Source organism: Tachypleus tridentatus, chromosome 2 (assembly GCF_004210375.1).
Source record: "Tachypleus tridentatus isolate NWPU-2018 chromosome 2, ASM421037v1, whole genome shotgun sequence".
In the NCBI taxonomy this organism is placed as follows: domain Eukaryota; kingdom Metazoa; phylum Arthropoda; class Merostomata; order Xiphosura; family Limulidae; genus Tachypleus; species Tachypleus tridentatus.
This window is the reverse complement of record NC_134826.1, coordinates 32,943,167-32,970,281: the sequence shown is the minus strand read 5'-3', so window position 1 is coordinate 32,970,281 and position 27,115 is coordinate 32,943,167. Positions and strand designations below refer to the sequence as shown.

At 33.8% G+C, this 27,115-nt stretch overlaps 1 protein-coding gene across 5 annotated transcripts in view; it reads left to right on the top strand.

The window, feature by feature from the left end:
• Nucleotides 1-27,115, top strand: part of LOC143240498 (vinculin-like) — a 129,321-nt gene that overhangs the window by 21,059 nt on the left and 81,147 nt on the right. For all 5 annotated transcript variants that reach the window (XM_076483049.1, XM_076483041.1, XM_076483037.1 and 2 more), the window contains exons 4-7: nt 9,210-9,355; nt 19,159-19,327; nt 19,652-19,806; nt 26,773-26,991. In XM_076483049.1, the coding sequence (XP_076339164.1) occupies nt 9,210-9,355; nt 19,159-19,327; nt 19,652-19,806; nt 26,773-26,991 (689 nt within the window). The remainder of the gene's footprint in view (nt 1-9,209; nt 9,356-19,158; nt 19,328-19,651; nt 19,807-26,772; nt 26,992-27,115) is intronic.

The window sequence follows — 27,115 nt, the reverse complement described above, 5'->3', positions numbered from 1 at the left end:
ACAACAATATAATTCCAAAGAATGAGATGGCATCCAACCATTTTAAATTGGGTGAGGATGTCTCTAGGACCACATTCTAAGCTTTTATTTGGTTATTTACATATCATATATACAAGTTAATGTACAGAGATGTGAGCGGGGGTATTGTATTTGACACAGTACATAAGCAATATATCAACACACAAGTAAGAGGTGAGGTTCTTATTTTATGTGCCTGACGTGTCAACATCGGTAATTTGAGTTCCTAATTCATACAAAACTACAGACTTAGTATTTTGACATCCCAAACATTTAAATTAAACCAGTGCTGCATTTCACATACCACATGACAGAGAAATCGGTGTTTAACTGTGTTTTTTTTTCATATTTACCTTTAAGTTAAGGAATGGAATACCATATGATACTAAAATGTGAATTATAAAATACAGTTTGGTATCAAACTTATTGACATAAATTCATGAAATAGTAGTTCAATAAAATTTTAAATACGAGTAAACATACAAGATGGCATGTCTGGAAAGGGTTAATGTGTTACCTTCATATTAGCATACAGGGAACATGTCATTAAAATATTTCATCCACATAATAGGTTTAAACAAATTTGTGCTTAAAGTCTTTGATTTAAACATAAAGAAGTCACAAAGAAATTGGGAAATCGGAAAATCCATTGCTTAAAGGCCTAGCATGGCCAGGTGGTTAGGGCACTCAACTTGCAATCTGAGATTCACAAGTTTGATTTCCTCTCCCACCAAACATGCTTGTCTTTTCAGCCATGGGGGCATTATAAAGTTATTGTTAATCCCACTATATGACAGGATTTTTTGCCATCATTAATCAGGAGATTTATTGTTATATGAGTGAGCCTTCTTTTTCAACAAAGTTAGGGTTCCTCCTGAATTTATACAAGCCTATTCATCATCATGGTATTTTAACAACCTTTTTCCTCCACCTAACTATGTGGTGCCTTCCCATGCCTCTCCTGCAGAATCTGACTTTGACTGTTTGGATATGATTTCTCATGTACTTCATTTTATTGATTTCACCAATTTCCTGTGATCTTATTCCTTCACTGTTATGTAACACCTCATCCTTATAGTATGTTTTTTCACTCCTTTTCCTAACATCTAGCTGTTGATCAAGGGGACTTTTTTCTCTTCCCTAACTGGTTATCAAACATTTTCTATTTGGTGTTTTTCTCACCTAATGTCTGTCTCTTGTTGCATTCCTTCTGGATTACTTGAACTCTTCATCAAGCATTACTTCCGGTTTGGAATATCAGTAATGTTCTTCACTGCCTTATACTACCTTCTTTTGAACCTTTGTTCTCATGTTCCATATTTCACTTATCCCTTGAGACTTACTTCCTCCACTTTTTAGTATGTGTGTGTGTGTTGTCTGTTTGATATATTTGCCATCAGCATTTCATGGTATTTGTTCCATCCCACATAAGTTTTCTTTTATCTGGATCGATCTCTCCTGTCCAAAACTTCAGTGAGCCATGAGGGATATTCTTCCTTATTACTGATTTCACTTCCATTCATTCCCACCTTTATTACTGTTCTGATCCAGAGAAAACTTCTGTGTTCTTTATGTGCTCTTCATTGTTACATTGCCTTTACAGCCTCCTTCCATTGTTCTTATCCCTGTCTTTTCATTTCTTGGCAACATTATTCTGACCTTTTTCCTACCCTTACAAGTTGGGTTCATTGACTGATTCAGTTGTCATATTCCTCCTTGTCTCCTTCCCAAAATCTGTTCTAAATGTTACTGCATCAGATCAGGCACCTTACCTTTTCCTTGGTGTCTCACCTTTGTCATCCATTGGAGGAAATTCTTCAGTTCGACATGTAGACGACACTTCATATGCTTATCTACAATTATCTTTGTTGATTAGTTATTTCTTCCCTGTCAGGGTACCCCCTGTTGCCATTCGTCACAATTTAGTGTAACTGTGATTGGATAAGTTATTTCTTCTATATATATTTCTTCTTTCCAGTAGCATGTTCAATTTAGATTTCAGTGATAAGCATTAATCTGTCCAAGTATGCTTTTTATCTTTGAACTCTACATTTTTCAACCAAGAATTATATTAATGTGGCCACTAATGTACACTGTTGAGATGGAGTGTTTCACAAGATCACTAGTAGGCTTTCCTTGCAATATATTTCCTATAAATATGCCCATTACAGGTCATACTACTGCATGAAATCACATGGGTAAAGCAGAAAAGGATAGCTGCTTGTCCCAATCATCCATTCAATTGAAAAAATCATGGGCAGTCTGCTTTTCAGTATGGGATTTTCATGGTCACATATTGAGCTCTCTCTGGTGTTAACATTGCTATAGGCCCTCTATCATATTTTGTCCCTCCTTGTTCTTCTAATGTATTATCAGAGTCATTACCACTTTCCATTTCTGAGTAATTAGAATGATGGCTGTGGAGGAGTCCTCCTGAATGTTATCACTTCTATCTGGAAGAGAGTAGGGTATTGGTATTCTGCTGGGATAGATGACATTCAGTCCTCCAGTCATGCACTTCATCTTTGTGCAGTGGGTCCCAGAGGTTGATGTGACACTGCTTCTTTGCAATTCTCTCTGAAGGGTAATGTTGCATATATTTTCTAGAGGTGATCCATTTCTCTGCAGTGGTACCTGGAGACTGGCTTTACACTAATTTTTTTATCTGGTGGATGATTTTGCTCATATTTTTCATAAATGAACCCCATTTCCATGTGGTAGACCCTGGATGTTTATGCTGCACCCAACTTCTGTGTAGTTCTATCAGAAGGCTGAAGTTTCATGTTATACAGAAGCAATCCACTTTCATATGGTTGGGAGGAAGATGTTGCTTTGAAGTAGATATCACATTGCAGTTTACCTCTCTGATTAGAATTCCTCATTCCACCATGAACTGGATGTTGGTTTCCACTGAGTGGTTTTGGATCACAGTTGAGCCAATCAACATAACTACTAACATGTGTTGATTATGTTTTCTCATCCTAACTTAATTTAGTAGTTGTGTGTCATCTCTTTGTAGTGGATCTGGGGGTTGATGGTTTCATGCATGTGCATTCTGGCTTTTGGGTGGTCCTTTGCAGAGGATGAGGTTGTTTGTGGTATAAGTTCATTTTCTTGCATTTTATCTCAGATAGTTTTCACTACCTGAGGCTGATTCTCTGCTGTAAGGTACCAGTCTGATTGAGTTTTGTTTAATATGACCTACCACACTGGCACATCCATTCATACCATCACTCAGATGTAGGGTTCCTCAATGTATGGGTGATGGGAGATTTGTGAACATGTGAACTGTTTAATAGATCAATTTAAAAAGTATAAACTTCCATTCTACACAACTTGAAATGAAGACTGAATGGATCCTCTTTTTACCATGGATTGGAAGTTGTAGTTTAGATGTCGCTTCATTTCAGACTAGAATTTACTGGTTGTGTATGGTCCAATGTGTCCTAGTCACTCTGCACCTTGGGGCACACAAATTTTAACTTTCCATACATACTTCTCTGTGGATGGTTATTCTACAGTCTTTTCTCTGGGAGTGGAAATTCCAGTATATTGTGGTTTGGGTTTTATCCACCCAGTTTTTATTCTCACTTTTGATTGTGCTCTTTCAATTTTCTGCCTGTATATGCAACACCTGTTTCCACACTGCAGAATATATCTGGTACAGATAGTGGTGTGGTCTCCCATGTGTGTTTCTCTCTTAAGAGGTATTACACCTCATGGGTGCCCTTTGGGAACTTTTGAAGGATGCTTCTTTTTATCCCTTATATCAGTCCTTCCACCTAATCATTGTTAGATTTTAACTATACATGCGAGAGGAGATAAGGTATTGTATGTTATAGTTTCATATACTAAACATATATTTCCAACACTTGGTTACCTCCTCTCACACTTCCCACCCTTCCTTCCTACTGACACTTTCTTTTCAGCCTAATCTTCAAGTAATGGTTTGGTAGAATCAGAGGAAGTCACATTCCTTCTGGTGGTTGATTGTAGCATGATGATTTACATGCAAGATGCAGTTAACCTTGTGAAAGGGGGTAAGTACCTATTGGGAATGTATTTTCAGTATAGAAAAATAATAACTTTCCCAATTAAATGAGAGCGTGATTCTCTCATTTAATTTTGAATAGAGATTTGTGTCCAGTAGTTACAGGAAATTATTTTTGAAAATCTGCATTAAAAGGAAGGTACATGGTTGGCAGCACCATTTAGATTAACTGGACTACTTATGTTATGCAAAAAGTTGAAAAGATATGACAGTAGAATGGTTTCTTCATTGAGAGCGATAAGTAAAGATATAAGGAGAAAACTGTTTTTGCTGAAGCAAAATATATCAATTACATTTAAAATTAATTAAGAATATTCCAAATTTAATATGGAACAATTCTGAAGTGAAGAGTTGGTTAGAGCAAAAGTTTAAGGTTTATGATCAGTATTAAATTAAATTTTAAATCACTTGACTAAAAAAAACGAAAAACATGATAAAGCATGATTGCAGGTTCATCTTAAATAAAGCCTAAAAGAAACTTCTATTTAATTCTAAAGTGATAAATTTGACTGAAGAGAAAGTGGCATCTGAACAGATTGAGTTCCTTAAATTAGGTTTAAAGTTTGCTATTAGCAAGAGGACTTTAAAACTAACTTAAAACTTCTTAACATTAGTAATATATTATTAAAATAGTAGTAGTAGTAGAATAGAGATGGCAGGTAAACAATCTCCATTAAGTATAAAGAGTAATACTAATTTTCATGAGTGAAAATAATTCCATAAACAATTATAATAATATGATTATCACAAAAGTGGATAAAGCAGGACAGATTGTTATACAGCAGGAGGGAGTATATTAGCAAAGTGAATTGCTAACTAAGGGATGAATTTTTATGATTCAAAATAAATAAAGACTTTGGTTTTCATAACAAGTTAAAAAAATGTTAAAAGTTGTGTAATATTAACACCTAATGAAAAGAAGAATCCTGTAATATGATATTTTACAGAGCTTTTGTACTTTATCTAAAGTATATAAAATTGAGTATATAAGCTTGTTAAAAAAATATTTCACTATCATATGTTCAAATGATTTTCCAGTATGAAGGTGATATTTTTAGGAAATATATTAAGTGAAGTACAACTTTTATACAAAGGATTAAACTTTGCAGTGTTATTGATAGGCTTAAAAATCTTGTTCATAGATAACTGTGTTATTTTTAAAATTTCATGTGAATGTGGTCTAATGTTTATTGAACAAACATAAAAATTTAAAGTTTAGGCTTAATTAATGTAAATCAGCTATAGAAAACAGAAAATTAAAAAAGATGAAAGACTTTCAAAACATTGTCCTCTGCATTTGTGTTTTTACAATAGACAGTTGCCATCCATTTCAGTTTACTTATTAGAATGAGTTGATTTTAGTTGAACATATGTTGAAAAATTATTTTTCTAATAATGTTAATTTGAAATGTGTAAAATTAATTATTTCGGTAATGAATATGAACTAAATATAATAGAATCATTAGAAATCTTTTAGATCTCAAAGTAACTTTTAAATACAAAATTGTATCTAAGGTTTGGAGAAGTAGATTAGTACCATTTATGTTAATTTATTGATTTTTTTTGTGTTTATGTAAAAAAAAAAAGTAGGAAAGGTTATGGTAAGTATAAAGGGTTTTTAACTACATTTTTCTTTTTAATGATTATGGGTTTATGACCCACCAAAACATGTAGAAATTGTTATGGAAGGCCTGGTACCTTGATCACATACCTTTATACAAGACCAGTATATAAGCACATCAACATGCAATATTATTTAAATGTATAAAGCTAACTCTATAGTTTACAAAGAGCTCAGTATTTCAGGTATCCAAGATGAGATAAAGCATACTTAGATAAGTAGATTTCAATTTAAATAAACTAACACATCATTATTATAACTTTCATAAATGTTTATTGATAATATTTCACAAACATACTTAAACAGATTAATGTATTCCTGATGTACATTCTTTACTTAGTTGTGTATATTGTATCAAACAAGATATGGAAATTAATGAAATGTTTAATACTACCAATATCACTTTAAACACTGTTATTTTTGGACATCTAATTTTTGTTTTATAATAAAATATTATTTAAATCAGTACTTTTTGGGAAAGTCAAAGAATTTTCTGTTGTATTTAATATATTTTTAAAAGAAAACCTAAATTTTCACTACATATTTACTATACACTGATAATATAGCTATTCTTCAATATCAATCTTGCTTAACTAAGCATTGGTCTCACATGATTTAGTCATTTATTATCCACTTAAATGCTCTTGGCAATATAAAATTTGCACATTTCTCATCAGTGTATCCTTTATCCTGGTAGTGTGTATAAGCACCTCGTTTGGATAATGTAATCACTTTTTTTTTGCAAAGCAGTGTTCATGGTTTTCTGGTCATCCTGCTATGGATTCAGTACAATTATAACAAAAAACAAAACAAATAAGATGTAATATTTGCAGGTATGAATTCCTGTATTACTGTTGTCAGCATGGTGGCTGACCTGATCTCTCTCACTCCCCATTTGTTATCTGGCATCTCTCAAGGTTCGGGGGGGGGGGTCATTTTCGGGTTGGGGATGTCCATGCTTTTTATACATTGAGAGATGGACAAATTCACTTGGCTTGGAGCATTTTTTTTACAGGGCTTCTGAAGTTGCCTTTTTTGTTGATCCTGGGGAGAATTTGATTCTGTTTATGAGTCTAATTTAGATCTACCTCCTACTCTTTTCCTTCAATTAATCATTTGGATTTGTGAGATTTGGGGAATTTTTATTTTTCCATTTGGGTCCACTCTTGTTGGTGGCAGGGAGGGGACTATTTTGTTTCTCCTTCCTGATTTTTATGGTTCAGACTGGGAAAGTTACTGTTGTATTACATGACAGTACAGATAGACCTTGTATCATCCTTTGTCCATTTGCTTGCCTTGGTTTTCTGTCTTCTGGGGGAAGTATATTTTTTGGCTGCTGTCATGTTGATGTCCTAAGGTGTAGTTGTTGGCATTTTTGTGGGATTTTTTCTCTCCCCTTATGTTCTGCTATATATTGTGATAGGCCTTTTCTTTCTAAGTTTTTGGCAACTAGGAAAAGGAATACATCTATCTATGCAGTTCTTTTGTTATCTATCTCTTAGTTCTTCAGTTGATTGTAATCTGATGATTTGTTTTGACCTGTTAGGCTTGGAGATGTTATATGACCCACTTTACCTTCTTTTGTGGTGATCCTCTTATCTGTGTGTTCATTGGAATCCTTCAGTTTCCCTTGACTCTTCCCAATTCCTTAGAGGTGGATTCATAAATATCCATTTTGCATATTTTGGTATCATTGTGAGGTATCTTTTCAGTTGCATTTCATCAGTTTCAGCACACATCTCTTTTGCTTCCTCTTTTGTATTTGCAGTGGGGGATATGTGATGGTATTCAGGCTTTTTCCAATGCTTTTCTCTCACGTTCTTTACATGCTTGGGCAGCTTTCTTTTGGGTCCCCCTACCTACCCTGCCTTTTAAAAATATTGCTTTATAGAGGAAGAGGTATTTTTGTCACAATCTTGTCTCATTATTTTCTAGGGTCCCTTAAATCTTACTTTTATTGCATCCACTAAAGGGGATTCACCCTGTCTCTGTCAATCTTGCTATCGAATAAATTGGGGTCAACTTGCTTTTCAAAATTTAGGGAGCCTGGTTTACCAATCACTCTGTTTCTAGAGCACTGTTCCTCATTGCTCTCCAATGTGTATTAGCCTGTGGAGCCAGGAAGCCCTTACCACACTCATTTACCAGTCACTGGGATGAAGAACAGAGGCTTTTCCTCCAGAATGTTAGACTACGTTCCTCCACTCTTGGAGAAGTGGGCAAGGTTGGAAGCCTCCTACTCTGTCCCTGGATGTCTTTTCCAGAAGTTTGTAGGAGTGGCAGCAGCTTCCATGGGAACCTACTTGTAATTCCAATTCTGATTTGACATTGAGCTATCCAGTTGGGGTGTGCATGACTCATTTCTTTGATCAATGTTGGTTTCATGTATTGCTCATGGAAGGAAGTCTACTATCTCCTCGTAATTCCAAATGAGTAGTAGCCCCATCACAGAGCACATGTTACACATTCTCTCCATAATTCCAGGGGCAAGTAGAGTACTCCTTGCCCACTTTGTTGGAGGGTGAGGATATATTATCATAAGTTCAACTTTGGTGAGTTCTGTTAATTTTGTTGTGCATGACATAGACAACTCCCTAATTTTGAGCCTGGGGTGTTTCATTTTGGACTTTTTCAGGTGGAAGAGAAAATTTGTCCACTTCGGTGTTACTTGATCTCTCTTTGTGATTCTGGTGGTGCAAAACTTGTCATTTTATTCACACAGGTTGGAATCCAGTTAAACATGTATATCTATGACAATGCAGTGCAATACCCCTAGCCATCAACATAGGGTATAGGTACCACGACATCTTATTTCCAGGTTATGGAACCTCAACCATCTTGGTTGGACAGGTATTTAATGGCAATTACTCATGTACTCTTTTACCCTTCATACAAGAACTCGGTTCTGGGTAAAAACATATCTGTTCTGGAAGTAGTGTGGTTGTACTGCTTTTATTTTGATACAGTACTGATCTATGCAGATGCTTGCTGTATGGATCATGCCTGCAACAACCCCTCTTTCTTCTCACTATGAGTTTCTAGCCATTTTGCCAGCAGGTGGTAAGTATGTCTTAGAATTTAACATTTTCTTAAACTGAAAATGTATTTCCAATAATATATACTTCTGCTGACATTCTTGCCCTGCTTCCTAACTAAGAGCTGATGCAAATCTCAAAGAAGTGATTACATTATCTAAGTAAGGTGCTTATATACAGTACCAGAATAGAGGGCACTTTGATGAGGGTGAGGAAGTTTGCAAAATAGATATTGGAATATAGAAGATTGAAGCATGTGAGAATGCTTAGATAGGCAAAGCTGATGTCAAAGAATAGCTACATTGTCAGTGGAGGTAAGTATTATTATTGGAAATACATTTTCAATAGTGGAAATATTAACTTATCACTATTATCTGTATTTTTCAGCTGTGTCTGGTCATACTAATACCTGTACTTTTATTTTAAAGTTTAGAAGAGGATTATAGATTGTGTAACAATTAAGATACCATTCTTTCAATGAAAGGTATTCTACAAGGAACATCAGCTCTACTGCTTTGTTTTGATGAGTCAGAGGTGCGAAAAATTATTCGAGAGTGCAAGAAAGTTTTAGATTACTTGGCCGTAGCTGAAGTTATTGAGTCGATGGATGACCTTGTTCAGTTTGTGAAGGTCAGATAATTTGTTTTATTCTTTTTTTTGTTTAGTTATTCCAAAAATATAAAATGTAACATTTTTGTATTTTTAAGAAAATTTTAAATTCCAAATGTGGTTACCATAGTTAAATATTTTTTATAATTTTTATTCCTCAGTATATACAATGTATAATTCACTTATAAAATTGGCTTATTTTATAATAGAATAAAAAGAGTCATTTAAATTTTAACATTAACCCACAGTTATGTGATAAAAAAAATGTCAGTTTCAACTAAATAAGTTAACCTTCCTTTTTTCTCTGATCTATGTAGAAATATTATTCTATATAATTCAAGTAGTGTAATGATCTCGTAAAGCATGGAAATTCATGAAATATGACACTTCAAATGGCCTGGCTGTAAATGATTTCTCCAAATACCTAAAATTAGAAGAATCATGAAGTATTTTTTTGTATAAAGTCTTATATTTCTGACAAAAATAAAGCTTGCAGTTTGTGTGAAAATTGTTGTACATGAAAATATATCATACATGCAAATTAATAGTGTTCTGTAAGTTTCTCCATACACATTTTCACAAGGCTACTATATTAAAATTGCTTAATTTCTTTTTTGATGAAAATAAATATTACTTTATGGCATTGATGTTGAATCAGAAAAATTCTGAATACAATCATGACTAGTTAATGCTACTAGTAGGTACAGTTTAATGTAGTATGTATATAGTTTGATAATTAATGAGTTGTACTTTCAAGCTATATAAAACATTTCATTTATAAATATTTTTACACCATGTTGAAATTTTTCAGACATGAACCTTCTTCAGGTGTTTCCTCTACATAAGCTACAAGTAAACGGGTTAATTATAAGTTAGATATTTAAATGATATTTAAAAGGAAAGAAACAACATGTGATGAATTGAGTAGTTTTTTTATTATTATCAAAGAAATTTACTGATTAATCAAAACTGCCTTTCAACTGATTAATGTCACACTTGTAATCAACTAATTCCAGTTAGTTGTTGTAATTATTGCTGTTTTTGATTATTCCAACAGCTGATTAATGAAAATTTTAATTAATTCAGTTGTCATAAAAATAACTATCTAATCAAAATTAATGTATCTGATTATTATTATTTTTTCACTATTCATGCTATCCAAACAATTGAAATATTGACATTATATTTATTTGTTGTTAAGTACAAAGCTATGTCATGGGCTATCCATGTTCCATTTACTGGGGTTATTGAAACTATATTTTAGTGTTATAATATGTTTGTTTTTCTCTTTTTTCTTCATCTTTAGACTAGCATGTCCAAGTGATTTTTCACAAAATGTGACATACCTTTTCTGAATACTACAAATCTGTTGTATCCAAAAATGTAAATTTTGTAATAAAGTATTTACACTAAAGATTTGTCTGAATTACAATGCATTTACTGAGTCAGTCTTAGTGAAAAGTGTTCTTCATGTTAAGAATTAAAGAACGTCTTTTCATTTTACAGTTTTTATATTTCATTTGCATAGTCTCTTAAATGAAAAGCAAAATTTTCATTATTTTTCCAGCATCTTGATTGAGCAGTTTTAAAACTATTGTTATAACAATCCATAGAGTAAGCTTTTGACTGACTCAAGGTTATTACTCACATAAACTAGCACTTGTTGATAGATCTATCCTCCCTCACTCAAATTTTGGTTATCCTTTAGTTTTGGAAGAATAATTAGTTCTCTTTATTGGTCTTTCTGACCAGATCTATAGATGACCAAGGTGGATGGGCTGGTCATGTTTTTATAATCCCTTTTCATAATCTTACCTCAGGTTCATCTACTGGGACTGAATCTTTCAGTCCACTGTTCTTCTGTTTGGAATGGCTTTAGTTCCATATCTTTTCCATCATCTAATGAAGGATTTTGCTTGTCATCTACATGGTGTGGGGCTGCAGTTCTATTTATGCATGGTTGACAGGCTTTTCCTTTCTCAAAAGGAATACACAGATCAAATGCCACTTTTTCTTCATGCTTCAGGTATCTTATTCACATTCCATCTCCTTCCTACCCTGTCCCAATGTCTCATTCACCTTTAATTACTTTTTAGTTCTCTTTTCATTTATGCCCATCCTTATGTTTCTTGACGACTAGACCTCATAGGCCTCTTCACCTTTCCTCTTTTCTTCCTGCTTTAGGCTGTCTCTTTGGGGAGTGTAACTTTTCTGTATCCTATCTTTTCACTTGGTGTGACTTATATGTATCAACTCCGATAAGTTCTGAATGACTAATGGAATCTATTTAAGGATCCCCTGCCCGTGTAGGTTCTCCCTTCTACCCATGTTTTGGAGGATCTTGCCTGATGTTTGGATTGCTTACATTCCACCATTGATTTTTGCCATACCTCCTCCCAAGCACATCTTCTCTTATTCTCTACTCATCCTTCACCCAGTAGGGATTATCCCCATACAGTTTTAGGTTCTTGGCTCTTTGACAAAGAGTTTAACATTAGCATCTTGTTAATGTTTCCAATCAAAAGGGCATGTTCTCCTTTGTCCCCTTTCTAGTAGATTTTATGTTTCAGGTCCACTCAGACATTTCCACAGTAGTGTCTCACCTCAACCATCAATGGGGTATGTGTTCCAGTATCATCTGCTTCAAGACATTAGATTTCCTCTGTTGGACCCATTCTATTTGGGTGAACATGATTGCCTTCCCTGCACATCATTGCAGACTGTCTCTCATGACATGACCACTCCCACCAATAAAATGGTCCATGTACTCACTGGTTTACATTGAATTTATTTTTAACTTGGTATTTATTTATCAGCTATGTTTGCCTCACTGTTCTGTATCAGTCTGTCTCATAATGGTTTCCTGTTACTAATCCATCAGCTTGGCTTTGCATACTCTCAGTCAGGACTGGACTCACCTCTTCATTCATGCCTGTTTTGCTTTTCATCTTCCCACCAGTGTTCTTGTTCTATCTTGAGTCACCTAATATAGCATAATGTTTGTCACCCACAACTAGTCCATCTAGCCTTGGGTCTCTGTTCTGTTTCTCCATTTGACCAAATCTCCTCTTTATATGCTTTTGCCCCTTGTCTTCTTTCCATTGCTACATTCAGTAACCTTTTGTCTGTTGACCATCAAGTTAGGTTTTTTTATACATGTAGTCTTCATATCCTCCCTATCTATATTCTACTTGAACCTATTCTTTTTACCAATAGAAATGACAGGATTTTCATCTGTGGCTTCTCTCTTACCATTTCTTCCATCTCTGATCTACTTCACACCAGCTCACATATTTTATTATTTGGCTATTCAACTGAGGCTTGTCTGCTTCTACTGTAACATACTCCTGGATTCTATGTCCACTACATTTTGCCTGTTTTGATTCTTCACTGTTTTTTTTCCTCCCCTGTCCTTATCATTCTCTTATGCTTCTCCTAACTGCACATGTCCTCTATTCCCACCCCATTGCCCGATTGGGAATTGAATTGATTCTCTTTACTCTCATTATTGACCCATATCTGGTGTCATCTTCTGACACTGTCTGGCAACTCCTTTGCTCACAGCTCGAGGAGATTCTCTATGCTGGCATGTGGACTACCCTGTACTCATTCATCTAATGCTGTTTTCACCATGTAGCTGTCTTTATCTCCAATAGCATACAGACTTTCACCAATGGTGTGATGTGCACTACACTACAAAAACACTGTTACCTCACTTCTCAGATAGAGAACTCATTTCTAGCCCTGAGTTTTAGCTCCTAATTGGTTAAGATTCTCCACAGTGGCTGGGAGCTTATAAGTGTCAAAAGTTTTCCATGCTCAACTCAGAGACAAAAACAGCAAGTGCTATCTAGAGAAGCTATAGTACTATTTTTTTCCATGATAGGTACATGTAATGGGTACAATCTGAATCAGAAAATTGAATGTTTTACAGTATTACCATGACAAATACTGTAGTTACTTTGCAGGACACCTCATCTCACCTGATAAGACACAGGGTCAATTGAAAAATGCTATTGGTGGAAGTCTGTATGCTATTGGAGATAACGATAGATTTCCACCAATATAATTCTGTCCCCCTCTTGAACTTACTCTCTGATGGCCAAGAAGTAACTGATACCTGGAGCATTGCCGATACTCTAGGTGAAAGCTTTTGCCAGGTATCTGGCGCTTCTGCTCCTTCCTCCACCTTCTTAGCTATCAAGACTTGGGCAGAGAAATCACCTCTTTCCTTTCGACCTGATTGTCTGTATGACTATAATTGTCCCTTTACACTGGTGAACTCAAACTGGCCCTTCATTGGTCTGGTAGTACATCGGTTGGACCTGATGATGTACACTATGAAATGGTGCGCTATCTAACTCTTGCTTCTCTTGTTATTCTTCTGATTGTTTTTAACTGTATCTGGCAAGAAAATGTTTTTCTGATGCCTGGAGCCAGACTATTGCCCTACCTTTCTCTAAGCCTGGGAAGGATCCCAAGATTCCTTCAAACTACCATCCAATTGCTTTGACAAGCTGTTTATGTAAGACCTCAGAGAGGATGATTAATGCTCATCTTGCTTGGTTTCTCAAATCAAACCACAGACCACCTGATGTGACTTGAAATGTCAATCAGAGAAGCTTTTCTCAAACGAAAATATCTTGTATCAATATTCTTTGACATTGAGAAGGCTTATGATACAACATGGAGGTATGGCATTTTGTAAGATCTTCACATGTATGGGTTATGTGGCCATTTGACCATCTTTATTAAAAATTTTTTTAGTGGAGAAGAGATTTCAAGTTCGTGTGGGTTTGATACTTTCCTTTTCTTCTCAATAGGAACTTGGCTGTTTTTTGAGTGTCACACTTTTCAGTATAAAGATTAATGCCATCACTGAACAACTCCCTCTTACTGTTGCAAAAATGCTCTTTGTCGACGACTTTCACAACTCATGTCAGTCATCGAACATGAGATATATTGAGCAACAGATACAGACTGCCCTCAATCGTTTACTGAAGTGGACTACAGAAAATGGCTTTAACTTCTCTCTTTAAAACCTTTTGCATGCACTTTTGTTGCCAATAGGGTATTCACTTTGATCCTGAACTCTATCGGTGAAGTTGTGGTCCCTTAGACAATGTTCCTGGGGCTTATCTTTGACCTAAGCTGACCTTTATACCACACATCAAGAGGCTACAAGTCAAATGTACAAGAGCACTGAATATCCTCTGTATCCTCTGTTCCATCACTTGGGGAGTGGATCAATGTTCTATGCTAAAGATATATTGTGCTCTTATTCGATCAAAACTCGACTATTGATCACTGTTTTATAGCTCTGCCAGGACCTCAGCCTTAAAGATGCTGGACCCCATTCATCATCAAGGACTTCGGCTCTCCACTGGAGCTTTCCTCACTTCCACAGTTCAGAGCTTATACATAGAGTCTTATGAACCTTTGTTTGCAACTGTCTTTACTATATGCTTCAAAGTTTCCTTCCTCACCAGATCATTCCACCTGGGGTTGTGTTTTCTGTCCTCAATGGGCCATACTTTTTCAGACCAAATGGTCTGCCATTGCTCCTTTTGTCCTTCGTATCCAGGCGCATTTGAATGAATTGGGTCTGTTCTTGAATAATACTGCTGTATCATCTGGTCAGCTTGTCCCACCATGGCTTTTTACAGTCACCAAATGTGACCTATCTTTAAGTCATCTGAGAAAAGCAGACATTCCTGATGGGAAATACTGTTTGTTATTGGCTGAATATCTTTCGAACCATCCTTTCATTCCCATTTATACAGATGGTTCAAAATCAGGTGACTGTGTGGGCTCTGCCATGGTTTGTTGTGGTTTGGTGGTTGTGTGCAGAATCCCCTCTACAGCTTCTGTGTTCACTGCTAAACAGTATGTCATTTCTCTTGCTCTAGATCACATAGAAGCTAAGCAGTACCCAAACTTCACTATTTATACTGACTTGCTTAGTTCTCTACTGGCCCTGGAATTGCTTCACGTTAGTTCACATCCTGTCCTTGCCAATATTCCAAACTGACTGGCCCATTTTTTTTTAACATCTACTTCAATCCAGGGTATCTGGATACCGGGCCATGTTGGTATTTGCAGGAACAAGCTCTCAACACAGCAGGTAAATCTATCTGCTCTGGCATTATCACCATTTTGCCTAATCCATACATGGACTATGGTCCTGTATTCAAGGCTTGGCTTCATGCCAGCTGGCAGTGGACTTGGAATGAGCAATGTGAAAACAAGATTTCCAAATAAAACCCTATATTGGCCTTTGGCCGTCTTGTTTCTGTAAATATTGGAAAGAGGAAGTTATTCTTACTGGACTACACATTGGTCACAGTTTTTTAACTCGTTATTTTCTTTTATCTGGAATCAATGCACCAATGTGTTGTCTGTGTAACACTCAGGTCACAATAAGCCACATTTTACTGTCTTGCCATTGTTACGACTCTCAATGACAGCACCATTTTGAACATGTTCTGTCCCAAGGTTTATCCATAATGTTAGACAGTGTTATTGGTGATGGTGACACTGTCCATCTTAGAAATGTTTTTATTTTTTAAGGGCCATAAATCTTTTTAATGCCATTTAAGTTTAATGTGATTCCTTTTTAAGCATCACAGTCCATCTAGTTCGATTTGAAATTAGAAAATGGCCGTAACGTCAAATACCTTGAATCCAGGACTGGAAAGGCTAACTTCAGGTGACTAACGCTGCTGTTTGAACTACCTGTTAGTCATCCTAGTGAATTATTATTAAAATTTTGTTACAAGTCTTTTGAAACTTTATTACTTTAATTTTTGAAAATGGCCATAATGTCAAATAACTCGGAACCAGGACTGGAAAGGCCAACTTCATGTGACTGATGGTGGTTTATGTACTTACCTGTTAGTCTTCCTGGTGAGTTATGGTAATTACAGTTATGGTACAGAAAGTCCTCTACAACTTGTATAACTGTAGTTTTTCTCTTAACACTGTAGACTAGGTGTAAACATTGATTTTATGCTATTTAAGTTTTAAACTTTGTTTTGTTTTACCTTAATTTTCTTTTATGAATTTTACTAAATTTAATTTTAACTTTTTACAGGATGTTTGGTGCAAATTGCCTAGTTGCTTTTTGCCATAAAACACCAAATCAACCAACCAACAAAGTATCCAACATGATCACTGACGTACAGTTTTAATATCTTACAAGTATCCTCCATGATCACAGTTACAATTTTAGAACAACTCCATGCTTGTCACAGTTTCAACTGGATCACAAATTCAGGAAATTAAGAATGTGGTATTACAAATATAACACATATGCAATTTAAAATAATTAATTTATCATGTTTAACACCAAAGTATACATACACAGTTAAGCAAATTATAAATTACAATGTAATGCTATGTTATGCAATTATACATTAGAAACAATGCAATGTAGAAAAGCAAACAGTAAATGCACCTTTAATTAACTCTGAAGTTGCTCAAAACTATTATTAGTAGATGCTGCCAGCCATTTTCTTTTCCTCTGGTTGGTAGTTTAAAATTATGGATGGTGGCTTTGCCATAACTCAGAAACAAAGAAACAAATATATGAATTAAAGGGCATGAATATTTAATAGCAACAAGAACCAAACCTGAGACCTTACATTACTGGGAAACACTCCTTATCTCAGGGTCATTTCAACACCAATATGAATGACCTTGAATTAGTCAAAAAATAATGAAAAGAAAAAAACGTAATATCACTATTTTCGTTACTTGGACTGTTTGAATTATTCAAAACAGGAGTATTTGGAAATGTAATTTCTATTAGTTGAAATTTTATCACATGAGTTGTCACACTAATCAATTAAGCCAAACAAACTTGAATTTATCTAAAGTAATAATTAGCTACAATAATGACAATGCTTTAAATACTTTACTAGTTAGAATAATCAAAAATATTTATTTTGATTAGTTGATTAATTTTGTAACATTAATTAATGTATTCATAATTTTAATTAAATGATTATTTTATGTAATACTGATCAACGTAAGTGATTAACAGTTCGTTGTGTCACTTCATAATGATGAATTGTGTGCTTTTGTGAATTAATGATGAATTACATTAAATAACATCACCTATAAATAGTTTGAATAATATTTTTAAAATACCCTTTATTTATGTGTATATGTTTAAATACTTATCTATGTACTGTTGTACCAGTTTTAATTGAAAAGTAACTAAGATATAAACATCAAGTTTATTATCAGTGTTATATAACACGAAGCAACTAGTTGTGATTAAACTTGTGATATTATGTTGTTTAAAATTAAACATGAGAGAAATTTATTTTGGTTTCCTCACAGTTGCACCTGCAAAGGGTCAAGAGTATATTTGTTGTGAAACAATGAACTATTTATTAGGCTAAAAATAAAAATATTTTTTGTGACTTTATAAAACAGCTAATACAACACTTAATGAAAGGTTTAAAGGCTAAAATTCTTGCCTTATAATGAAATTATTTTACAAATGTAATATTTTAAATTGAATGAAACACATGCAAAACTGCTGTTGTACTGAATGCCTTCTATCTTGTTTCCATGAAAATGGGATTTCTTAGGATGTATTCTACTGAACTCTTAAGTAGATATGGAACTGGTGTGTAAAATTTGATTAATAATATTGCACAATTGGTTAATCAGAACAGAGGATGATAAACCAGGTGAAGTCTTTCTTGAAACTGACTGGAGAGTGTAGATTGTAAAATGCTGAAGTTGGTAGAGCATGATAATTGGTAGGATTATTAAACTGCCTGTTTATAAATAGTATTTCATATAATATTTAGGATTTTATAACCCAGCTAATGTAATGAGCTCTTAAGTGAAGAACTTGTGACAGAATAACAAGGTTTACATATGTATGTAGCTTAAGTGCTATTATATATCTTCTTACTTGATTGGTAAAGAATATGATTTAGATTATTATGTGTTTTAATGTCACATTGTCTCGTATACATATTACTGAATAGGAGAGATACTGTGTTTGCTTATGATATTACTTGTAATAATGTGAACCACATTTAACTGAGTAAAATATCTAATACGTATGCTTTTCTCAAGATGGTAAAAGATTATGGTTTGTTGTCTTTGAATGCACTATTTTTAGTGAATGCTGTATTAGTTATTGGCATAAAAATTATGATTTATGTCAACTTATATAAAATTCAAACATCATATTATTGTTGTAATTCTTCACAATTAAGAACTAAGTTGCATTTTCCAGAAAAGTAGTTAAAAAAGGAAACATTTTTGGAGTTTGTGATTATGGATGACACATCCATAACCTCAGTTGGAAAAGGCACATTTTATCAGTAATTTTATCAACTTTACCAGACAAGGATTTTTCAAAGTTTGACACATCACCAAGAATCAGGAGAATATAATGAGTTGTTATTACTCAAAAAAAACAAAAAAAACATTTACAACATGACCATGAGATTCCAAACATTGCTAGCGGGTCCTTTAAAATAATGATCAGTGGTTGTTAAAATACTGAACAATTTTTGTCTTTATCTCTTTCACTTGTACGTTTACTTTCATTTTCATCAGTTATTAAAATGCTCAGCATTCCAGCAGTATACATCCTTTTTCAAGAGTAAGCTGTTTATTGTTTTTTTTTGTATCATTTCAATGGCTAAATCAAATGGAATTCTTTAGAATACCTAGGGTAAGTGTTAAACCAACATATTTCTACTTATTAACATATATCTAGAACACTGCATTACAAAAATGTGTTAAAAGGATATTTCAGAAAGAGAAGTCCTGAAACCTTTTCTATTCAACAGGATCTTAGTCCGTGCTTAACAAAAGTTTCTCGTGATGTTGATGCAAGAGAGAAAGAGTTGACTCACCAGGTTCATCGTGAGATCTTGATTCGTTGTCTGGAGTCTGTAAAGAACCTTGCACCAATCCTTATCTGTAGCATGAAAATATTTGTACAAATTTTGTCTCAAGGTAATTCAATCTTTTTGCCAGTATAATACTTTTGTAAGTATAATGCTTCTCTTATAAATTTTTAGGTCAATGTAACTGTATATGTAAGTGTGTTTAAATATCCACTCAATTTCTAAGATTTATGTGTAGAAGTACTGAAAAAATACAATGTATATGATATGTAAAATTTTAAAATATTAAGAATTTAAAACAAGATCATGGGAGCTTGAAAAGAAAAGAAACAATAATAAATATTCTTTGAAGTGTTCAAAATAGGCTCATGTATATTTTATGGGAAATTTTACTAAACATCAGGTTTAGCATATTCTTATGAATGTGTAACAGGTGGTAAAGGGGTAGAAGAGGCTGCAGAAAACAGAAACTATCTGGCCCACAGGATGACAGATGAGATCAATGAAATTATTCGTGTTTTACAGCTCACAACCTATGATGAAGATGAGTGGGATGCTGACAGTTTAACTGTTATGAAGAAAGCTCTGGTATGTCCTCATACAGTGTTTAATGGTGTGCGATAATTTAATATTGCTTGTTGTTTATAATTTCTTTTTGTTATATGTTTATCCTTGTGCAATCAGATGTCTACAATGATCCACACACCATTTGTTTTTTTTGAGATTTTGGCTTTAATATCAATTTTTAATCTACAAATCAATTTTCAATGTTTAAGATCCTGTCAATAGCAATTAATGCATTCAGCAGCAACAAATAAAAGTTAATCATATATATTTAAATATACAGCACATATATATTCATGATGCCAGATGTGTTCAGAAATCAATTTAACATACACACAAAAATATCCTATCTTGCATTCATTTTTTAAAGGCAGACCTTTCTTCATCAATTTATCTCTGAACTAAAAGATCCACCTTTCAAAAGAATTTGAGTTATAGGGCATAGTATCTTTATACGTACATGTACCAACTGTAGTATACAGTCTATTAACACTTTTGCTACAGACTCATTATAATATATTCAAGTTCATCTACACTATAACTTTGGATTGATACAACATGTGTATCTTTACAAAATTTGGTAGACTTTAAGTAATGATTACAAGTATTTTATGTGCAAAAAATCAGAATTTGTTATAAAATATTTTTACTAAAGATTTGTTTGTGAAAATAGTCTGTTTCATTACTAGTCTGAGTGCAAAGTGATTTTATGTCATGATTACAAAAACTATTTTTGTTCAACAAAATCTCAAATATTATTTGCATAATTTCTAAAACCTCTTGAATACATTTCAAATGTTTGTTGTTAGTAAGACTTTATATTTTATTATTTTCTGTGCTCTAACTGTGTGGTGTCTGTTACTTCACTAACCTCATAAACATCATAAAAAGCCAGGAAATAAATATAAATTATGGTTTTTTCATGCTGGAATGACTACATGGTATAACATGAAAGTAGCTTAAGTCTCACAATGCTATATATAATGACATATATATATATTTATTATTTTTTATTAAATTGACTTTCCAGTCATGCCTACCTAACATAACATAACTTGTATTGATGTGGTGCACCTGCACTCAGATCACATATCCAGTAATATAAAACTGACCATATCATTACTGTGTTTTATTGGTTTAGCATTTTGTAATATATAATCAGATTTCAATTATTGTACAATATATATATATATATATGTGTGTGTGTGTGTGCGTGTGCATGCGTGTAGTTTATTACTATTTAGAAATAAATTATTGAACTTATTTGTTTTAAAACATAGAATAGGAAATCAAAAAGTACAGCAAATAATTATCTCTACTCTCTGTGACCTTTGTACTAAGTTGTTGCTGGGCATAGGTTGCTGATGTCATGTATCCAGTAATATAAAACTGACCTTTAGTCTTCCTGGTTACAGCTGTGTTTTATTGGTGTAGTATTTTGTAATATATAGTCACATTTCAATTATTATACATTATATATATATGTGTATAGATTATTACTATTTAGAAATGAATTATTAAACTTATTTGTCTTAAAACATAGAACAATAAATCAAGAAGTACAGTGAACTAGATTGTTGCTGGACATAGATTGCTAAATCTTTTAAAAGTTCACATGTTGAAGATATCAAATAATTTTTTTTTAGGTTTTTGATATACAGTTGAATAACCAAAAAATCATAAGTAACTACATGGATACCATAGAATTCCACTATAATCTATTAAGCTTGGTAACTAAGATTTATTTAGCTTGTTAAATATATGAAACTTCAAATAGACTAAAGATGCAACCTACTTCATTGAAATCTTGGATTGAAATAATGTGGTTGCCATTTCAAAAATGAAAATATCTGAGAAAATCACACTGGGGACATTCTAAGCAGTTGATTGGTTATTCACATGTCATGCATTGAAGTGAGTATATGTAAGGGACTATTTCCAAAAATGGAAAGAGGTGAATGGGGCCACCATGTTTGATTCAGTGCATATGCTATACCTCAGCAAAATAAAAAGATATGAGATTCTTATTTTATATTCTAGCTTGATAATTTGAGTTTCTAATTTATACAAAATTATATACTTAGTATTTTAACATCACAAACATCTAATTTTAAACAATGCTGCATTCAGCATACCATATGACTCACTAAAATCTATATTTGGATGCATTTTTTTAATATTTAGTTTTAAATCAACAAATTAACTCATAGAATGTTCAAATTTGAATTATAATCTAGAATTTGATTTCAAACTTAGTGATGACAGTTTATAAAATAGTAGTTCAATGCAATTTTGAATGCAAGTTAACAAATGCAATGACATGGCCTTTAACCCATGAGCTGTCATGAAAGGGTTGACATGACATATCATAATGTACCTACAGATGATACTATGTTCCAAAGAATAAATTCTAAAATAAAAGTAATCACAATTACAGTGTCTAAGGAAACACACTAACCCATTATTCTGCATGAGTAATATACTTCCTTTATTTCACAGTTTTAACCAAAATGTATCCAGTTTTCAAGGTTTTTCCTGAAACTTTCTGCCCTTTTAAATGTGGTAGTTTAGTTTTCCAAATTGCATGGCTGTATTATTAAATTTGTTACAAGTTTTCAAAAAACGAAACAATTTTTAACTACATGCTATTATATTAGCTATTGTCCTGTGATGTGTATGAGTAATTGCTGTAATTTATCTGTTAAAATCCCATTTACCCAGAATATTGATATTCCAATAAAATATATTATCTCTTTTCTCAAATACCTTTTGTTGACTTTTAGTGCCATATTTCAACATAAATACTCATTTGCCATTAGATTTGATATTCCTACCTCCCCTTATATGTATTCATGTGAGACTTCTGCAAGCTTTCATGCAACCGATTATGCAGTAATTCTCCGCTAATGAGAGTGTGACACAACTCTTTTTGTAACTAGTGCCGTTTCTTCTCTGTAATCCGTAGTCGCTTTTCAGTTGGCAGTCCTATTGATAGCATGTTTTCACTTGTTTTGTTTTTTGAATTAGTGTAGATTAATTGCATGTCTTAATTTTTTCATTTACTAGTTCATAAATATATTCACTTATGTTTTAAGTGTTTTTCCAAGTATGATTTTTTTCCATGTTTTCAAATAATTTCTGTTTTACTTTCATTGGTTTTTATCTTGCATTTGAAGTTTCAAATAGCATCAGCATAATTTTTTTCTGCTGAGGAAATAACAGTTCTGTTTGAAAACTTATACAATTTTTTGAGTTGCCAGATAATTCTCCTCTACTAACATGCTTAAATATAAGGATGAGCATTATAACAGCCTGTTCTCTACTTTTGCCTGTTTGTTGGTATCACATTTCATTTCAGGAGTACCTAGGCCTCTTCCTCTCTTTGTTCATTTCATAATTCAGGTATGTCATATTTATCTTTTTTTTCACCAATTTCCTATGACTCCTTCTCAGAGTCTCTTTGATTGGCCAGTCAGTATCAAATGTTTTAATTCCTTCACTGGATATTGTAGTTTATGTGAGTCATTTTAGGGACCAATTACATTTGGCAAACTGGGCAAATTATGCCACTTAACTGCAACCATCATGCACTCTGGAGGATCATGCTTTGGCATTTCAGCATTTTACCTTTTCCTTCTTAGCCTCACAGCATTTCAACTTGCTTATCTCTTTAGGAGTTTATATCTCAGTATTTCCCAACCTCAGTTTCTGCTGTGGCATACCTCTGTTTGTTCACCCTTTCCTTGCTAGTGTAGTTCTTCTATTGTTGGAATCTTTTGGGGACAAGACACTCTTTTTATTATAAGTATATTTTATTCCCTTATCATTAAGTGACTTGCACATGGCTTCTTTACTGCATCAGGGCGTTCTGGGGAAATTCCCAACTCTTTGGAATCAACAGCAAAAGTGACATGGTTGTAAATATTTTCCTCTTTAGCATCCTGGTCATTCAAACCCTTCCTGAACTTATTCCTGTATTTATCCCTCCTTTTTTCTTCCTGGTTCCATTCTCTCATTTTCCTGAGGTGTGCTACCACTACTTACTACTTGTGGAACCTTTCTGGGGGCAGTTGATGGTTTTGAAGACAATGCAGTGGGTTCTGATCTATGGGAGAAGAGCCCCTCCTGTTAGTCCAGGTCTTGTGATCCACAGACTTTGCATTTTGTGGGGTTTCTTATAGGGTTTGCTCCTCTATTTAGATTCACCTCCTCAGTTGTCCCAGCATCCAAAACATCATTTCTTCCTTCTTGGGATCTAGTTTCCAGCCAGCATCTTTTTTTTTTTCCAGTGGCAGTACAAGCTTGATCTGCTTGACAAGGGTGCCACTGACTGGGAGTTTCCTCTTGTCCAGCAGATTTTTATACCCATATATTTTTCATCCCCAAGACGATGGGGGACTGACATCCTCTCTTTTATCTTTCAGTTGTGAACCATTTCTTGGTTCTGTCTCAATTCACCATGGAGTCGTACTTGTCCCTATGGTAGGATTTCACTCCTGGTCTATGAAGAACAATGGTAGATGTATCTTCACTTTCCTATTTCCCCTGCATCCTGACATTACCTTTGTTTTGTCCACAGAGTTGTGTTTTTTTGGGTTCACTTGGCTCCATAAGTTTTTGTTCAGTAATTGGTGAGTTTGCCTATCTTTATTCCCAGGACCTTCTTTTCCACTGGCTAATTTCAGCTCCTTCTCAGGCTGTCTCTGCCCTTCATACTCAATCTCTTCCACAAGTAATTATTTAGGTTAGTTGGTAGGTGGGGTAGAGAAGTTTTTCCACACCTCCACACAATACCTCATTCATCAGATGGGGTTTGTTTGATTCCCTCTTCAGGTGGGCCTAACCTTCTCTCCTTCATTTGCAGATTGTGAAGTTAGTAGTTCTCAACCTATTCTCCTCCTGCGTGAGAGGTTCTATCTCTTTTGAGGGTGTAGGCTTCTTTGGAAACCCTCATCTTTTTTCATTGTGTTTTTTTATTGCCTTCAGTATGTCATTATCTTCCTTGCCTGCTGTTGCTCTTTCCTGTTTTATACAGACTTTTGTCTTCCTCCCATCACTATTTTCCACTACATGATTTTTTTATAAGTGAGTAAGTGCTCTTTTATTCTACTATTTTTTGCAGGAACTCTTTTTGTGTTTCAGGATCCCACTTTATAGCAAGTGTTACCTGACCAGGTATACCTGTTCTTAAATCTGCATTGTAAACCTGCATGTCAAACACTCCCATGGGGTATTCTGCAAGACTGCTTTTATGTATTCCTTGTGAAGTTTTGCTTCATAAAGGTGCTTGCCCTGGACCATCCAGTCATAGACTAAGATAAGTAAAGCAGACAGGGTTGCATGTTCTTGATGATTCATGTATTTCACTGTCTCCTTTGCAGCATTCCTCCATACTCTCCAATGTGTTTTTCCTCCGTTCTTCTAGTGGAAGATGGGATTCTTTGTTACTTACCAGTTTGTAAATGCTGAAGTGGTGGACCAAGGAGTCTTCCAGGAATCCTGAGTGTCTCATTTCCAGTAGCTCCATCTTAGATATGATCGACCTATTTGCTATGATAAAAACGTTGTGTCTGATAGGATGCCATTATTCAAAGCTTGTTAAGTTTGTGATTTGCAGGTTTACTCACTTTGGTGACTTTTGGGTTTGAATTAAGACTGTTTTCCCCTAACTCCATAATTTCAAGTTTATTGGCAACAGTTGCTTGAACTTATGTTTGGCTGGCCTGCATTTCAACAGCAATATGAACACATTTGGCACCCTTTATTTTGTATAGGTGTACTGTGGTTTTTGAGTTGCAATAGTAATAAACATAGAAGCTTTCCTTTAGTTACATTAAGTGAATATGGTTTTCAATTTTACTTGCAGTTTCTCTAATATAGAATTTTGATCAGTTATTGCATCTTATTTTATAAATGACATTGGTACTGTGTGATTTTATGTAATAATTTTAGTATCCATTTATAAATGGAAGGTTGATATATATTCCACAGTCTTTATTAAGTATAAAAAAAAAAAATCATTGAAATATTTTCAATACCTTACTTCTGTTTAGTTATTCTTGTCAAATACACTGTTTTACTGTGTTTTTTTGAACTTGTGTTAAAAAGTAAAGTTCATATGTGATGCTCATTTTGTGTAATTATGTGTTAAAATGCTTAGAAATAGAAAAGGTAAAACATTTCTCATTTTAGCCATGACATAACAGCTCATAGAATGACCCTGAGTTTTTCAAGTACAACCTTTTAGCTCGTAGCTTTGTCATATCTTGACTGATTATAGATGTAATAAGTTTTTGACTTAGCAGGTCATACCCTTTTGATGATGTATTTGACTGCACCCAAGATTTCATAGGTTAATTTACTGTAATCCTGCCTAAAATAATTTCAATTTCAAAATGGGTATACATGTACTCCACACATGGTATTGCTGGTGCACATAAATATATCTGATAAAAAGGGAAAAAAGGTCTCGTAGATCAATTTACTTTAATCCTGCCTAAAATAATTTCAAGTGCTGCAGCTGTTGAGGATTCCCTCTTGTTTGTTAATGAAGTATTAAATTTTGTTATAATGTATTTTAATAAAACTTAGAATATTGATTTGTAAAACTCAGCATTTATAAAGTAGAGCATTAAGTAGTTTATGCAACATATAGAAAACCTTGCATCTACACATAAATTTAGGTTCAAGTTGTATAAGTAATTATTGCTTTATCATTATACTTGTACATGTGTGTGTATGATACAGGCAAGTATTTGTAAACTTCAGAATTTTGTGACTTATTTCTTTTTTTATTATTAGATTACAAATAGTTTTAAAAATAATAAATATGAATCTGACAGCCTTTCTATAATATCTATCATGACAATAGTTTTGTATAGAAGTAAATATTTAAAAAGCTTTTTAAGCTTTTTCACGTGATATATTCAAAATGCTTATATTGAAAAAAATTCCTTGTTTTTTTGATGATGTGAAAATTATGTACTTCAGAATGCTTTAGATGGAAAAATTCAAGCTTCTCATGACTGGTTGGAAGATCCCTCAGCTGTGACAGGTGGAGTAGGTGAAAAATCTCTGCGTCACATCTTGGGTTATGCCCAACGTGTTGCTGAACGCTCTCTTCCTCCTGATCACAATACAATAAAAAAAATGTGTGGTGACATCACCTCAATGACGGATGGTTTAGCTGAGCTCAGACAGGAAGGGAAGGTGAGGAATCAGTTAAAGAATAAATTTAATGAAAGTATGATTCAATATTTTTAATAAAAGGAAGAGACTAGATAATGGATACTACGTGTTTGTTTTTCTTATGAAATAATAAGTTTTTTCTCTT